General features: G+C 36.7%; 1 protein-coding gene across 1 annotated transcript in view; it reads left to right on the top strand.

The window, feature by feature from the left end:
- The window catches only part of LOC118849186 (DBIRD complex subunit ZNF326-like), a 55,121-nt gene that overhangs the window by 19,341 nt on the left and 18,673 nt on the right, over positions 1-17,107 (top strand). The window contains exons 2-5 of the mRNA XM_036758260.1: positions 3,288-3,323; positions 3,413-3,533; positions 5,704-6,109; positions 8,935-9,130. Coding sequence (XP_036614155.1) covers positions 3,288-3,323; positions 3,413-3,533; positions 5,704-6,109; positions 8,935-9,130 — 759 coding nt within the window. The remainder of the gene's footprint in view (positions 1-3,287; positions 3,324-3,412; positions 3,534-5,703; positions 6,110-8,934; positions 9,131-17,107) is intronic.

Genomic DNA, 17,107 nt, shown 5'->3' with positions numbered 1-17,107 from the left:
TGCCAGAACTTGCTGATATTCCAGCTAGAAAACCTTTCAAGAACTTGGAAATCATCTCCTTGTCTCTGAGGCATCAAAGTAGGAATTCTTTGGATTGACAAGTGATGTATTGTGAACTCAATTTCTTCTTTTCTCTGTAAACTGAAAAACAAATAATTTTTACTTTCAAGCCATAAATGATTTATCATTTTAGAATGAATTTCTTTAAAACAAACAAACATCTTTTTCTTCTTGCACAGAGGTTAAAAAATATGATCACATCACTCATTAGGAAACATTTCCTGAGTGATTTACCCATGGATTTTGTAAAGTGAAATGCAGAACTTTTTTAGGGGAAAAAAGGTTGAATTTTGTCTGGCAGGGGCAGTTTTCAGTGATTAGAATCTAAGGTTTATAAAAATAGGATTTTTTTTCATTAAAAAAACTATATATTTGTTTTGTTCATGCTGCTCTTTAGTAGGCAGGTTATTAGAACTAGAAGGAACCTTAGCGATCATTTAGCCCAACACATAAACCTGAACTATATTAGTTTCTATAATAGAGAAAATATTTTGCTTGGAGCTGTTTTCTTCAATTCTTGAGGATTGACCTAGGGACTGAATATTAACTAGAAAAGAAGATGGATGAAAACAGTATGTAAAACTTTTTTTTACAAATTTGCAAACATATATATCTATATATAATATAGATATAAAAAACGTCCTATACATTGTAATTAGAAGTTACAAATGTCCATTGAATTTGAAATACTTGAATATCAATGTCTTAAGTAAAATTTTGTCTTTGTTTATGAAAATAATTTTAATAGAAATCATCTGATTAAAAAATTTAAAACCCAATATTTTATTTGATAAATTATTGCTACTTTCAATATAACTTTGATAATATGTGCTTCAGTAAAAACTGAAGAAACCTTGTCTTATAAATGACTCACTACACACAAACAATAGAGATATGTTTTCATTAGTAGATTATGTGGCATAGTGGGCAGAGCACTGAATTCTTGTCTTTAAGACCTAGATTTCTAATTTCTCTTCCACCCTTTACTGGACTCTATGACTTTGGTAAGCTGTGTAACCACTCAGTTTCTGTTTTTTCATCTGAAGGTAGTGGTGAAATGAAAATGAGGTAATTATGTGACAGTGTTTCATAAATTGTACAAATCTATGTTGAAGTTAGAGAAGTTATTATATCACATAAATCTTATTAATGAAATTAGCCCTCTTACCTCATACCACCAGCAAACTGCTGATATTTCTGTAGCGCTTTTCAAGTTTGCCAAGTGTTATATTAGTACAATGTATGTGAATTGTAACAGGTGCTTAAGAAATGCATGTAGACTTGACTTCACTTTTTTGTTTGTTCTCATTTGAGCCTCCTAAAAACTGTTTTGAGATTGGTGTTACAGTATTATTATACCCAATTTCAGTTGAGGAAACAAGCCTAAATAGATTTTAGGTGACTTGTGCAGAATTAACACAGTTTAGGATTAGAATGGTGGTTTAAATCCTGTTCTTCCTCACTCTACATTCAACCCTCTAGTCCAGTTGTGCCCAACTCAGATTGAAGTAGGGGCCACTAAGGCCTTATATTGATTTAGGACACCATGTGTGAACATTATATTCTATTTTAGTTTTATTCGTATTTCCTGATTATATTTTAATCTGGTTCTGGCCACACTCTCCATCTTTGACACCTGCTCTAGTTATTATGCCACACTTTCTGAACCAAAAAAGGACAGGCTTAGGGTACTTAATACAAGATATGCTGAGGAATATTATTTTGTTCTAAATAGAAATTCTGTAACAACACTCTGAGGACAGACGTAGGCAGTTTAAAGTGGAACTAGAAGATACCATATAGACTTGAATTGGTTTGTCTGTTCCACTCCTACTTATTTCTAAAATGCCTTCTTCCCTCCCCCAAGTAACTGAAGCTAGCTGTAAGAATATTTTTTGAAGTGAAATGCAGAACTTTTTCAGTGGAAAAAGGGTTGAATTTTTTTTTTTTTGTCAGAGGCAGTTTTGAGTAATTAGAAAGTAGGGTTTGTAAGTAGATTCTCATTAAAACCTGTATATTTGTCTTGTTAGCGCTGCATTCAAGTAAGGGAAGATTACAAAACATATCATGGGCAGTGACTAATCTTTTTTGCATTTTACGAGTATGTGAAGCTGAAAGTTGTCTATTGGTTCTTTTTTTTTCTTTAAATGAAGTTATAATTTAAATAGTGATTTCAAACATGGTATCTTATTCATTGTACTTCCTCTTTAGGGTCAGAGGTGGGTTTAGGTATGATTCTATTCTCCTTAAATCCTTGGAACCTCTGGTTTTAATCATCACCACCACCACCACCACCCTCATCATAATTAACATTTATGTAGTGCTGAGTCCTTTACAATTATTATCCCATTTGATCCTCATGACAACCCTGGAAGGTAAGTGCTGTTATCCTCATTTTACAGGTGAGGAAACTGAGGTATACTGAAGTGATGTGACTTGTCCAGGGTTGTACAGCTAGTAAGCTTTTCAGGCAGGATTTCACCATAGATATTCCTAACTCAGGCCTGGTGCTCCATCCACTGTGCCACCTAACTAGCTCAGAATATGGTCTGCCAACCTCTTTGGGTCCCTGAGATCCTGGGGTTCCTGGGTTCAGGGTTTCAGGGGTTCTAGTAATTATGAAAATTGTTATTTACATAATAATTATGAGATATTTTAATTTCTAATATAGTAAATTATGATGTAACCTATGTAAACAGAAATTCTTTGGGAGTCCTCAATAATTTTTAAGAATGTAAAGGTGTTAATTGATTCTCCAGTCTATTGTGGAATCTTATTAAGATAACTACATTGCTAAGAATGCTATTCTCAATCTGTAGGACATAGAGATAGAAGATGATGAAAGTTGTGACTTGTCTAAAAGGAGGTTTTCTGTATATTTGAGTTGTGACAGTTTGAATTGTTTTAAGCAAACCATAAAGTAACAAGAAAGCATAGCACTTGGGACAATTTTCTTTTAGAGATAGATAAATTGTTTAGGAAATTCTGATGGAGCTATTTTTCTTTGTTTAATTTGTTTTAAATTTTTGTTTTTGTTTATTGCTTGCCAGCCTGCAGGGGTTGAGCTATACACTTTTAATTTTTGAAATTCATAAGCAGAATAATGAACTCTAGGGTCAGATGCAAAGAACAGCTCATTTTATGCTGATCTTGAATTTGTATCAGAGTGCTAGAAACAAACTCTTGTCTTTAGAGTGAGCAGTAATGACTTTTTTTTTCTCTTTTAGGAATAGATCGGGATTATGGCCATGGATTTTATGGAGGTCTGATATTTAAAGTTATTTTCCAAAAATTCTTCATTTGAGTGCCAGTAAAGGTGAGCTTAATTTAGTTTCTTCTTAATTTTTTATAGGGATGGATCGTGACTATGGCCATGGCTCCTATGGGGGTCCAAGATCCGTGGATTCCTCCTACCTAAACCAGTCATATGACATGGACAGTCATAATAGTGGTGTTGGTGGTGGTGGTAGCAGGTAAATCACTTAATAACTTGACCAAATGATTCTACAGCTTAATTTAAGATTCAGAATAAATTCTTTTAACCTAAGTGTTCCTTAGGTATATTGTCTGATACTTAGTATCAACAAATTGGCATTAAATTGAAAATTTATTATGAGTATCTAAAAGGTGTAATGAGTTAAAAAAGGAAAATGACAGATACACTTTTTCTTTCTGGGAAATCCTAAATAATTAAAAAATACAAATGTTTATAAAATATTTTTAATGTATTTCTAAAGTAGAACTTAATTTTAAACATTGTCTACTTATCAAACCAAGTGCCACAGTCAGCTGTGATCAAAGATACTTTTGTACTTTTATTATTGGCATTAATATTTTTTGAAGCTTCGTTGATTACTTTTCTCAGTCTGCTCTAAGTGGGAAAAGCAGCAAAGCATTTTTAACTAGGATGATTTTAAGTTGGTTTGTTTAGTAGTATTCTATATCTAAGGAACATTTAATATAGCTATCCATATTCCTTTGATTTTAATGTATAATTACAAGAGTATATTATAGTATCACACTTTTTCTTTCTTTAAATCATATCCAGGTTATTGTATTGGCAGGTACTGCTTACACCAAAAACACATAAGCTCTATTCTAAATAACATACTTGGTTATTTTTAATTAGGTACAGTGAAATTTATATTTAAATGTTGCTAGCACATAAGACTTAAGCTTTAGTTGAACACCTGCAGAGTTTAGGTTAATCACAGTCTGGAGTAAAGGGATCTGCTGTCCCCAAAGGCACAAAGAATGATATTGTATGTAAGTAAAAGTAGACAGGAAGAAAGGGAAACTGGTAGGCTCCGGGTTCCTCAGCAGCGGGCTGGGTTGGTCCTCACTTTTCCCCGGTGCTTAATGTGTGTGTCCTCTTAGTGTTTGATAGTTGTCAGTTCTTCTTGAGGGGAAAACATATGCTTTTTTGTCCTTGCTGGGTTTCTGAAATAAATAGTACCTTCCATTTAGTAATCTGTAAATGATTGAAATAATGTAACGTGCTTTAATGTTTTAAAATGTCTGTCGTTGCCATATTGCATTGAAAATGTGCGTAGACTATTTCTGTAGACATTTTGTGTTGTTTTCATGTGTAACTTGGGGCTTTTCATAAAACTAGCTTCTGAATAAAATATCAAGTACACTTGTAAATTATGTTTCTAATAAAAGTTTATCGGCAATTGGTTTGATTATATAAATCTGAGTGATTTGTAAGTCTAGATTTATATTACGAAAAAGGTTTTGTTTTGATTTCTTCTGGATTTCTCTTTATTAAAAACACGAAGAGATTACGTACTCCTTTCCTTAGGACAATTTCAGGGGGTTGTAATTTTTTTTTTTCGAGGAAATTATTTTTAAAGTAATTGATGACGTGTACTGTCATCATTCACAACGCATTGCCTTTCCCATCTGCCTTGAAATTTCATAGGTAAAGGGCATGTATTGGAGATAGATGTCATTTTTCAGTCCTGTATCATGTGCCTTAATCCTTTTGAATATGTTAGATTTAGTAGTCTACAAGTGGGAAGAGGCTAAGGCTTGATTGACCTTGACCTCAAAGATTGGCAGATTGTTAAAGTTTGTTAACCAGGGATAGCATACACAATTTTAGTCTGCTTCAGAGGCAATCAAATAGTTTGGTGATATGACGTTTGGCGTGTATAAGGGTCAGTTCTGTGTTCTAAATAGCCTATGTCTTTGTAGCCCAGGATAGCATCCCAATTGAAAATTAAGGTGGTGTAGGTGCTGTGTATATTTCAATATTAGGCGTGAGTTCAAAGAAGGAAGACTTAACTGATTATGTAGTGAACTTTAGCAAGTGACTTTTTTTTTTCCTTGAGACTAGGGCTGGGCTTAAATAATGACAGGAACAAATTTTCTTTTTACTAGAAAAGCCACTGAGAAGTAGATACATCAAGTTAAGGCTTATTACACTTGACTCTTAGAAATTGGCTGTGATAGCTTTCTGTCTGTTCATGTGCCAAATTGCCCAGCCCTAATCATGTTTAAACAGAAGCAGAATTGTACAAATCAGTATAGCATAACTGAATTTTAGTTGATAAATGTCAACTGATAATTTGTCTTTTGCAATGTCTAACATTAGTAAGCTTACCTTTTTTTTTTTCCCTCACTGTGCAACTTTTCCAGGTTTGGACCTTATGAGTCTTACGACTCCGGGTCTTCTCTGGGTGGGCGAGATCTGTACAGATCTGGCTATGATTTTAATGAACCCGAACAAAGCCGCTTCGGAGGTAGTTATGGTGGTCGATTTGAGAGCTCCTACCGGAATAGCCTTGACTCTTTCGGAGGTAGAAACCAGGGCGGGTCTAGCTGGGAAGCACCTTACTCCCGTTCAAAATTGAGGCCTGGGTTTATGGAGGACAGAGGAAGAGAGAGTTACTCTTCCTACAGCAGTTCTTCTTCACCCCATATGCAGCCTGCACCTGTAGGCTCTCGGGGGAGAGGAACGCCTGCTTATCCTGAAAATACGTTTGGAAGCAGAAACTATGATGCTTTTGGAGGACCATCAACAGGCAGAGGCCGAGGCCGAGGAGTAAGTACAACAGAATCTTTTCAGATTCTTTTTGCTAGTCACTCTTTTAAACCCTTTCAAGACCATGATTTTAACGTGGACCACACACTGTTTTCATCCCACTGTACTTTGACCAAGCACAAGCTGAGTGGTAAATAAGTTCTTCTTAAGTTCACAAAGTGTGTTTTTCTGGTATCTCTTTGAAAATGAATGGCAGTAGGAGAGGAGTGTTTCATAAAATTTTGACTAATCCTTTTATTGGAAAGGTGAGGATGATACAGGTTTGGTCTAAAAGGGGTTAAAAAGAACTGCATTTTCCTTGTAAACACGAGCATTTTTGCTGGTATGATATTCTTGGATTATTGTAAAGGGTAACTCTGAAACCTTTTAAGGTTTTGAGTAGGTTAAAGGTGCAATGTATGACCCAAAAAGTTTTGCTGATAAGCTTTGGCAAGCATAATTCTCAACAGATTCCACATTAAACAATAAATCCACAAGTTGGAAGCATTTCATTTTTGCCTAATCATATTTCTGTTGGGGTGGGAGGTTGTAGTAGCATGCTTGGAGAAGATGCGTAAAATAGGTTGTATGTAGCTCTTTGTTCAGTTTTAATATCTTTAATGCAGTCTCTTACTATGTGTCATTGGTCGATTCCCCACCTCCCCACCCCCTACCCCGTATAACTACTTTTACCAGTGAGGATTAGTTTCTTATGTATTTTGATTGCCTTAATATGATTGTATTTTACGACAGAAAACATGTGTAGGGCAGCTAGGTGGTGCGGCTCCAGGCCTAGAGTCAGGGACACTTTACTTTAAATTTAGCCTCAGACACTTTCTAGCTCTGCCACCCTGGGGAAGTCACTTAACTTTTTTGCCTCAGTTCCTCATCTGTCAAATGAGCTGGAGAAGGAAAATGGCAAACCACTCCATCATCATTATCCATTAGCAAACTAAGAAAAACCCAAATGGAGTCACAAAGAGTTGGACATGATTGAAAACAACTGAATGAAAAAAAGCAAAACTGTTGTGCACTGAGTTAAAATTTAAATGAGTACATTTTAGTAGGTCTCCTAATTTAATTTCAGAATATATAACTTGAAAGTTTTTTAAATTATTTATACCTGTTCCATAAGCAACTTGATTGATGAGAAGATTTTCTTAGTAGTGTGTAGCCATGGGGGTTATAATGTAGTTTGATTTATAGTATGTATAGAATTGGGAGTTATGTTGTAGCTTGGTTGTATAAGAATATTGTATCTTTGTCATTATTTTAACTAAATGGATTTTTAAAAAGTCAGGTACTCTTTTTTCTTTGCAAAGGAAAATACTTTGGGCAAATATATAGGAAGGCAGATGTTTTGCTTGTTAACAGCCAATGGTACTTCAATAAAACTTGGTGTTCTTAAGTAGAAATTTTGCACTTATAGCTGTTCGCTACTATTATGTAAAATGCATTGCACCTTTAATGGATAATCGATGAAGTTTTTTTTTTTTTAAATCATGAACCTGTAAGTCATCATGGAAACTTTATTAATTTGTTAATTAGGTTAGGCATAGTTCACATGCATAACATGCAATTGTAAACAATATAGCTGTCTCATATACCATTACATTTTGTAAATAAGAGGAATTGAAGATAGTTAAGATTTTAGATGTTAGATTTGAAAAATCAAAGTCTGTGACTTTATATATATATAAAGTTGTGTTAAAAATTATAGAATACTGAGAATATTTTCTACATGGTTTGGTTTCCTATTTTACTTTAAATAGGTTTTTTCTGGTGGGATTTCATTTTAAAAATAGTTCTTCTAAGAAACATCAGTTTTGTTTTCATGGCAATAAAACAGATATTTATGTTCCTTGGATTCACTAGTCCAGTTTGAGTGAGCTTTTCTTTTTTTCTCTACTTTGATGGATTAAATAAACCAATAAGACTTTTTCTTTTTTCCCCCCATAGCACTTGTACAGTTCCCATTGGTTTCTTCTCTTCAGATTACTCCTGTGTTTTGTATTTGAAGGTTTTAGTTGTTCAAATAAAACTGAGGTATTTGGCCTCTGGGGGGGTTTGGTAGTGTCTAGAGAAGAGGAAGGAAAAGGAAGAACAAATTAGTCGAGTTTCTGTTCATCTGTAAGCTTTTTTCTACATGAAACTACTGTTAAGAATCTGTTTTCCAGGTGAGGAATGCTCACAGAGTAGATGAGATGTGATTACTCTATACCCAGTGCTGGATCTGGAGGGCAATAAATGATCCTGTTTTAAATCTGCATGATCCTGGGTTGGTTGCTTAATCTCTGTGGGATCTCAGTCTTTTCATGTGTAAAATGGGATATGGGAAGAGGTGTTGGACTAGATTGTGTCTGGGGTTCATTTCAGCTCTAAATCTTTAGCTTATGAAGATTCTTATGGATTTTAGCACCTTTTTGTCTTTCATAAAGCCACAGACACAAGCACCTTTTCTTCTTATTTAAAGGTAGAGTTTTAGCAAAGTAAAGATTCAGTGTAAAGTATTTTTCTGATATACTTCAGTTGGGAACTCTGAAGAGGAGTTGTCAGAGAGAGTTGTACAAGTTTTACCCTTTTGATAGGCATGTTCATGATCTGGATTAATCATTGTGAATTTCAGAAATCCTATGTATAGGTAGGAAATATCCATATTTGTTCTACTGGTGGTGAAAATATGTACTGATCTGTTGAATATTTTTCTTGGGTGCTGCATATGTCAAAATATATTCTGAGGAATTTTTAGGAGCAAACAAAAGAATAGGAAATGTGTCACTTGTTTATGAATTGATATTTTTATATTTGGTAATTTCCTAATAATTATCGATTTCACAACTTTACAGCATATGGGCGATTTTGGAGGCAACCATAGACCTGGAATTGTTGTAGACTATCATAACAAACCCAACAATGTAGCAGTTGATGCAAGAGGAATCAAGAGAAAATTGATGCAGCCATCTAATAAGCCTGGAGGGACGTTTATCAAGAAACTCAAACTGACAAAACTGATTGAGAAGATAAATCAGAAAAAATCACCTAGTAAGTAGTAAGGTGAAATTATCACTGAAGCCTTTTGAAACAGTAAGACAATAAACACAACATCAACGAATATGCCTATGTAGTTCTGTATCGTAAAGTATGAGAGACTCTCCATAAAGAAGGTAAAAGAAGTATAACATTTATTCAGACACCAGAAAACCGTATCCCATAACCAAATGTTCAGCTATCATAACAGCAAGGAACTTAAAATACCCTATCACATCCTGGAAACTCGCCATCCCAAAACCTCTCTGACCCCCTGCTGGGATCTTCCCCAAAACAAACTCACAGTACAGCTAAATCAGCCTGTTCAGTTTTAACAGTCATGAGGGTGGCCATTAGGAGCCATAACATCTCTCCCCCCCCCCCCCCCCCCCCGCCCCCTCTCTCTCTCTCTCTCTCTCAGAGTTTTCTGTGACATAAGTTGCAGGAAGCTCCTCCCATCATGTAACTTAGGCTTCCTGTGACATAAGCAGGTCACATGGCCTATTAATGGGTGGGAAAGATCTTCAAATAGAACTGCTACTACACCTTTTTCTTTTTTTATTTAATATTTTTAGTTTTCAGCATTGATTTCCACAAGATTTTGAATTACAAATTTTTCTCCCCATTTCTACCCCCCGTCCCACTCCAAGATGGCATATATGCTGATTGCCCCATTCCCCAGTCAGCCCTCCCTTCTGTCACCCCACTCCCCCCATCCCCCTTTCCCTTACTTTCTTGTAGGGCAAGATAGATTTCTATGCTTCATTGCCTATATATCTTATTTCCCAGTTGCATGCAAAAACAACTTTTTTTTTTTGAACATCTGTTTTTAAAACTTTAGAGTTGCAAATTCTCTCCCCTCTTCCCTTCCCACCCACCCTCTCTAAGAAGGCAAGCAATTCAACATAGGCCACGTGTATCATTATACAAAACCCTTCCACAATACTCATGTTGTGAAAGACTAACTATATTTTGCTCCCTCCTATCCTGTCCCCCTTTATTCAGTTTTCTCCCTTGACCCTGTCCCTTTTCAAAAGTGTTTGTTTTTGATTACTTCCTCCCCCTATCTGCCCTCCCTTCTATCATCCCCCCTTTTTTAATCTCCTTCCTCCTTCTTTTCTGTGGGGTAAGATACCCATTTGAGTGTGTATCTTATTCCCTCCTCAAGTCAGATCTGATGAGAACAAGATTCACTCATTCCCTCTCACTTGCCCCCTCTTCCCTTCCAGACGAACTGCTTTTTCTTGCCACTTTTATGTGAGATAATTTGCCCCATTCTATCTCTCCCTTTCTCCCTCTCTCAATATATTCTTCTCCCATCCCTTAATTTGATTCTATTTTTTTAGATATCACCCCTTCATATTCAATTCACCCTGCACCACATATATATATATATATATATATATGTGTGTGTGTGTGTGTATGTGTGTGTGTGTGTGTGTGTGTGTGTGTGTGTGTGTTCCCTTCAGCTACCCTAATACTGAGGTCTCATGAATTGTACACATTATCTTTCCGTGTAGGAATGTAAACAAAACAGTTCAACTTTAGTAAGTCCCTTATGATTTCTGTTTCCTGTTTACCTTTTCATATTTCTCTTGATTCTTGTGTTTGAAAGTCAAATTTTCTATTCAGCTCTGGTCTTTTCCCTGAGAAAACTTGAAAGTCCTCTATTTTGTTGAAAGTACATATTTTGCCTTGGAGCATGATACTGAGTTTTGCTGGATAGGTGATTCTTGGTTTTAATCCTAGTTCCTTTGACCTCTGGAATATCATATTCCAAGCTTTTTGATCCCTTAATGTAGAAGCTCCTAGATCTTGTCTTATTCTGAATGTGTTTCCACAATACTCAAATTGTTTCTTTCTGGCTGCTTACAGTTTTCTCCTTGATCTGGGAGCTCTGAAATTTGGTGACAATATTCCTAGGAGTTTTTTTGGAGGGATCTTTTTCAGGAGGCAGTCAGTGGATTCTTTTAATTTCTATTTTACCCTCTGGCTCTAGAATATCAGGGCAGTTCTCCTTGGTTATTTCTTGAAAGATGAGATGTAGGCTCTTTTTTTGATCCTGGCTTTCAGGTATTCCAGTAATTTTTAAATTGTCTCTCCTGGATCTATTTTCCAGGTCAGTGGTTTTTCCAATGAGATATTTCACATTGTCTTCCATTTTTTCATTCCTTTGGTTCTGTTTTATAATATCTTGATTCCACTTTCATTTGCTCCAATCTAATTTTTAAGGTATTTTTTTTTTCAGTGGTCTTTTGGACCTCCTTTTCCATTTGGCTAATTCTGCCTTTCAAGGCATTCTTCTCCTCTTTGGCTTTTTGGAGCTCTTTTGCCATTTGGGTTAGTCTATTTTTTACAGTGTTATTTTCTTCAGTATTTTTTTTTGGGTCTCCTTCAGCAAGTCATTGACTTGTTTTTCATGATTTTCTTGCATCGCTCTCATTTCTCTTCCCAATTTTTCCTCTACTTCTCTAATTTGCTTTTCCAAATCCTTTTTGAGCCCTTCCATGGACTGAGACCAATTCATGTTTTTCTTGGAGGCTTTTGATGTAGGCTCTTTGACTTTGTTGACTTCTTCTAGCTGTATGTTTTGGTCTTCTTTGTCACCAAAGAAAGATTCCAAAGTCTGAGTCTGAATCTGAGTCCGTTTTCGCTGCCTGGCCATGTTCCCAGCCAACCACTTGACCCTTGAGCTTTTTGTCCGGCTATGACTGCTTGTAGAGTATAGAGTACTTTGTCCCAAGCTTGAGGGGCTGTGCTGCTGTTTTCAGAGCTATTTCTACACAGCAAACTCTGCCACACCAGCGGTCCTCCTCCTCCTCCAAGAATTGCCAACCAGGACCACGACTCAGATCCAAGGAGGCTCTGCACTCCTGCTCTGATCTGCTGTTCAATTCCTCCCACCAGCTGGGCCTGGGGCCAGAAGCAACTACAGCTGTAGCTCTGTAAGCAGCCTCAGTGCTGCACCACCTCCCCCGCCCCTGGGGGAGTGGCCCAACCATGCACTCCTTTCACTCTGTCCCAGTGGTTTTTTTCCCACTAACCTGCTCTGTTGTCTTTGGTGTTTGTGGGTTTGAAGTCTGGTAACTGCCATAGCTCACTGATTCAGGGCCCTACGGGCTGTTCCACCCTGCTCCTATTCTGGTTGATCCTGGTGAGGCCCATGCTGGGCTCTATTCCACTTTGCTCCCAGCTCCATGTGATAGAGCTTACCCAGCAACCATCTAGGCTGTCCTGGGCTGGATCCCTTCTTCCCTCTGCTATTTCATCGGTTCTGCAGTTCTAAAATTTGTTCAGAGCCATTTTTTATAGGTGTTTGGAGGGACCTGAGGGAGAGCTTTAGGCAAGTCCCTGCTTTCCAGCCACCATCTTCCACCTTTTTATTTTTAGAGTTTTTTTTTCTTGATGCTTTCTAGCTTGGACTGTACAAAAGTCATATTCAGAAAATTGTATTGATTGTCACATTCAGTACCGATTGTTGAAATTTAGTTCTTATACTTTACAAGTACTTAAGATTCTAAAAGATTTTCTGTTTTTCTGTTACAGAATTACAACAGGTATTGAATTGGTCTCAGGGTGTCTTGAGGGGAGGTGTGTTCAATGAATTAAGTTCAGCAAGCTTGATCTATTCAGTTTTTCAGTTCTACCTAGTTTTGGATATATTTGACTGTTCAGATGCAGTAGGAAAATATATTTTTAATATGTTTTCATAGTTGTTATTCTATATTATGACCTAAAATTCTCAAGAGAATTATGACTTTCTAGATAATTTTTACTTTGGAAGATGAATTTTCTTCTTGAACAGTTTCAGTAGGATATCTCTGGACCATCCCTCTGATCATATGCTTGATTGCTTTAATTAAGTTGATATAATATAAATAGTAAATTTAAATTTACTATTTATAGTTACTAAGCAAATAAAGAGCATTGAGATATCATTTAAAAGTTAGCTCTTCTTATTCAGTAGATACATTTATAAAACTTAAATTCATATATGAATTCTCATTTAGTGTGAATTATTCATTTTTTGTCCTCTGGTATTTATTAAATTATTGCTTTTTTATTTCTTGCAAAATGAGAAGATTCATCTGACTAGAAAAAGTAATTGAATCAGTGGGAGTGAACGAGTATGGCAAAGAAGTGAGTGTAGAGAAAGAAAAAACAGATCATTGGAGTGTAGTCATATTAAGGAATTTTGCAATAGATGTTTAGCCAGTGAACAATGTGTTAGAAAACTGATGAGGATGGTATGCTGTAAGTGTGGGTTGGTAGGACTGTTGAATGTTTCAGAATCTTCAAGGAGAGTGAGTCCTTGGAGAAGGGAAGGTTATTAAATTTGATCTTTGAGATTGGGATTTCAATTGGTTGGGGAAACGTTGTCATTTTATCAAGGGGTTATCACAATGTTGCCCCAGAGTATTAATTGCCAGGAGTTTGTTCAGAGAGGAAGACCACAAGCCAGGCACTAACTTCATAGAAAAAGTTGGGTATAGTGCTATAGCTTGGTAGTTAACAGTAGCATGGATGGATAGAAGTGTTATATAAATTGTCCAAGGGACCAAAGGTCATAATAAGGATGAAGAATAAATTTGTGTAAATAAGAGAGAAGTTTAGAAATGATAGTATGATCACAGTGTAGAATTTCAAGATTGTGGACCTTGAAGGTAGTATAATTTCAAAAGCCTGAGATGTGATGTTTACCAGTGCCATTATTTGGTTGAAGTCTGATGGAGAAGGAGGTTTTTGGATTAGCCATTTAGCTCATTTGTGATTTTTGAGAGGATAGTTTTAGTAGAGTGCTAAGGGTGGATTCCCGATCCCAAGGGCAAGAGAGACTTAAATGCAAAGAAATGGGTTTAGACAGTTTTTATCTTTTTCAGGAAGTGTAGCAGGGAAGGGGAGAAGGGAGATGAAATCTTAACAGTTTAAGTAGAAGGGTCAGATGAAGGCTTTTTAGGATTGAGGTGACCTGAGTATGATGGGGCAGATGGCAGGAAGCCAGTGGTAAAGGAAGAAACTGAAGACATAGGAGAATATTTTGTGCAGCAAATGTTGGATGGATGGAGTCTTAGAAGACACAGTTCTTCAGGAATCAGCAGTTATACCTGCCAGATTTTAGTATGTGGGGATGTAGTTCATTGATCAGCTTGGCCACTTGAACTTAAGAGCAGCTGGGTGTTCTCTTCCCTTCTTTCTGTTGGATACCAACTCCCTACTAGCCATTTTGTTCTCTGTCACTCCAGTCCAAAGGTTGTTCTCCTGTACAGAGAAAATAGAAGCAAAGTTGAGTAGCTCTTCCCTCTCTACTTGTTTATCCTGTCTTCCCTGAACAGCCATGTTTTACCTTCTTTGATCTTACACTTTGGCTTAGTATTTAAAATACCAACAACAAATGCCAGTGCTTTTTGTTGTCCTTTAATTTCCTCCTGTTCTCCTCACTTCAAGATCTTCATCAGCTTCAGAGCATTCTGAAGCTTTAGTGTTCCTTACATTATTCTCTTAAGATGCTGCCACGTTTTTGTCTTTACCTGTTTTTTTTTTTTTTGTCTTTACTTGCTGCTGCTTTCTGTCCTCATTTACTTCTGTCCAGCATATTAAAAAATCTAAGTTCGTTGAGGAAGTTCTCTGGGCATTCATATTTGTCTCTTTAGGCAACTCCCATATTTTTCTGTTGTGAATTATTTCCTCTTTTGTCCTTATAGTGAATTTATGAGAGCTTTCTATTCGTTTTAGATGCAGCTTATGGCTCATGCATAGAAAGCTGAGTCTGGAGTCAGAACAACTCAAGTTCAAGTCTATTCTCAGATACTTAGTACGTGTATCACTCTGGATAAGTCACTTAACTAGTTCCCTCAACTGAAAAGTGGCGATAGTTATTACTATCTCACAAGGCTGTTGTGAAGAGCGTTGTAAAAACACTTAGCACATTGCTCAGCATGTAGTACACTATATACATTCTTATTCTTTTTACTTCCCTTGCGGGTGACTTTCCTTCTGGAGTTTTAAATTATGGGATCCCATTTGTTTTATGTCTGAACCCTTTGAAGTATGTCCTTCCTTAATTTGGGGGTCATGTCAGACTATACCTGGCTTTTCTGTCCTCTGTTATGCGAGCCTTGAGTCCATGCTAGGAGGAGCGGTTGGAGGGTCCGGGGCTGCTTAGCCTGGAGGAGAGAAAACTTAGGGCAAAGGGGGTTAATGGGAAAATGACAGTTGTGTTGAAGTATTTGAAGGACTGCCATGTGGCTCATGTCACCCCCCCATTTAATAAATTTCAGTGACTTCCTGTTGCTTCCAGGAAGAAGTACAAAATGCTGAGTTTGGGATTCTAATCTGGCCCCAACCTATCTCTCCAGTCTTCTTACATCTTACTCCTCAACATGTACTCTTTGATGCAGTGACACTGGTCTCCTGGATACTCTACAAACAAGACATTCCTTCTATTGGCTCTGGGCAGTTTCTCTAGCTGTCATCTGTACCTGGAACGCTCTTCCACTTTGACTACTGTCCTTTCAGGCTTCCTTTAAGTCTCAAGTAAAATTCCAGCCACCTTTTACAGGAAGCTTCCTCTAACCCCTCTTAATTCCAGCACTTTCTCTCTTTTAATTATTTCCCATTTATCTTGTATGTAGCTTGCTTTGTGTATATTTGTTTGCATGTTGTCTTCCTGATTGTATTGTAAGCTTCTTGAGGGCAAGGACTGTCTTTTGCCCCTTTTACATCCCCAGTGCTTAGCATAGTGTCTGGCACATAGTAGGTACTTAAAAATGTTTATTGAACAAATGAAAATTGCTTGTTTGACCTCAGGGATGAGAACCTTGAGCAATGGGTAGAAGTTTCAAAGGGTTAATTTAAGCTAAATGTGAAGAACAACTTGTAAGTATTAGAGCTATCCAAAAGAGGACTAGACTTTTCTTCAGAGGTGGTGGGTTCCTCTTCTTTGCAGGGAGGACAGATGACCATTTTCCGGCTTTTAAGGTGGATTCCTTTTGGGTAAGGATTGTTCTAGATCAGGTCCCCTCAGATTCTGATGGTTTTGTAATTTTTGAAATGGAAGGGTAACTTCTTCAATAAAGTTCCCATTTTTTCCACTTCAATTAATAGTTCGCCCTTGTTGGTGAGCACCGGGTCCAGAACTGGAATTTTAGTCACTGGTTCTTTCACTTTTTGAAGAAAGAAATTTTCGTTAAGGCAAGCCAGGGCATTATTAGCTATTCTACTTTTGTCTGAATGAGAGCTTCAGCAGATGTCTGAACAATTGAAGCCCCCAGTCACTACTATTTCATGCCTCAGTGCCAGGCTGGTGGTCTGTTTTCTGAATTTCTCATCTATTTCACATGTTTAGGTGGTTTATAGAATTTGTCAATGATAAATTTGGTGATTAGGATCCATACTATGGTGGTTGGTAGTAGGTATATAGAGTTCAGGTGGTATATTATATAATTCATTATATGTTGCCAAGTTGGAAGTGACAGAATGATAACTCAACTAGCTATAAAAAGTGAGAGGGGGGGGTAACATTAATTATCATCAAGGTTTAGTCAGAGACTAGTTGAATTGTGAGGCCACAGACTGAAAAAATAAAGTTTAAATAGAGAAATGAGTTGGGGGTGGGAAGGAAACAGGTTTACTTAAACTTCATTTAAAAAAAGAACTGTTTCATATAAACAGCAGAACACAAGTATAGGATTGTATATGAAACAATGAATCTCCATTTCAAGACGCTTTTAAAAAAGTACATAATTAATTCCCAACATTATTTTTGCAGTTATCCTGCTTGTCTCTGCTTCCCTCTGAATTCCATTCTGTTCTCTTCTGTGCATTTTGAAAAAATGTTTTTAATGCAGCTCCTCCACTTTTATCAGTATTGCTAACATTCTCTTCCAATTTCACTCTCAGTTAAAAAAAAGGAAAAAACCTCGTAACAGCAAAGCATTAGTCAAAGTGAATCCTTTCAGTGATTATGTTCAAAGACATGTTTCTGCACCTTGA

The sequence above is a fragment of the Trichosurus vulpecula genome, chromosome 4 (genome assembly GCF_011100635.1).
Source record: "Trichosurus vulpecula isolate mTriVul1 chromosome 4, mTriVul1.pri, whole genome shotgun sequence".
Taxonomy (NCBI): Eukaryota; Metazoa; Chordata; class Mammalia; order Diprotodontia; family Phalangeridae; genus Trichosurus; species Trichosurus vulpecula.
The sequence above is the reverse complement of the archived record's forward strand: the minus strand, read 5'-3'. Positions and strand labels throughout refer to the sequence as shown.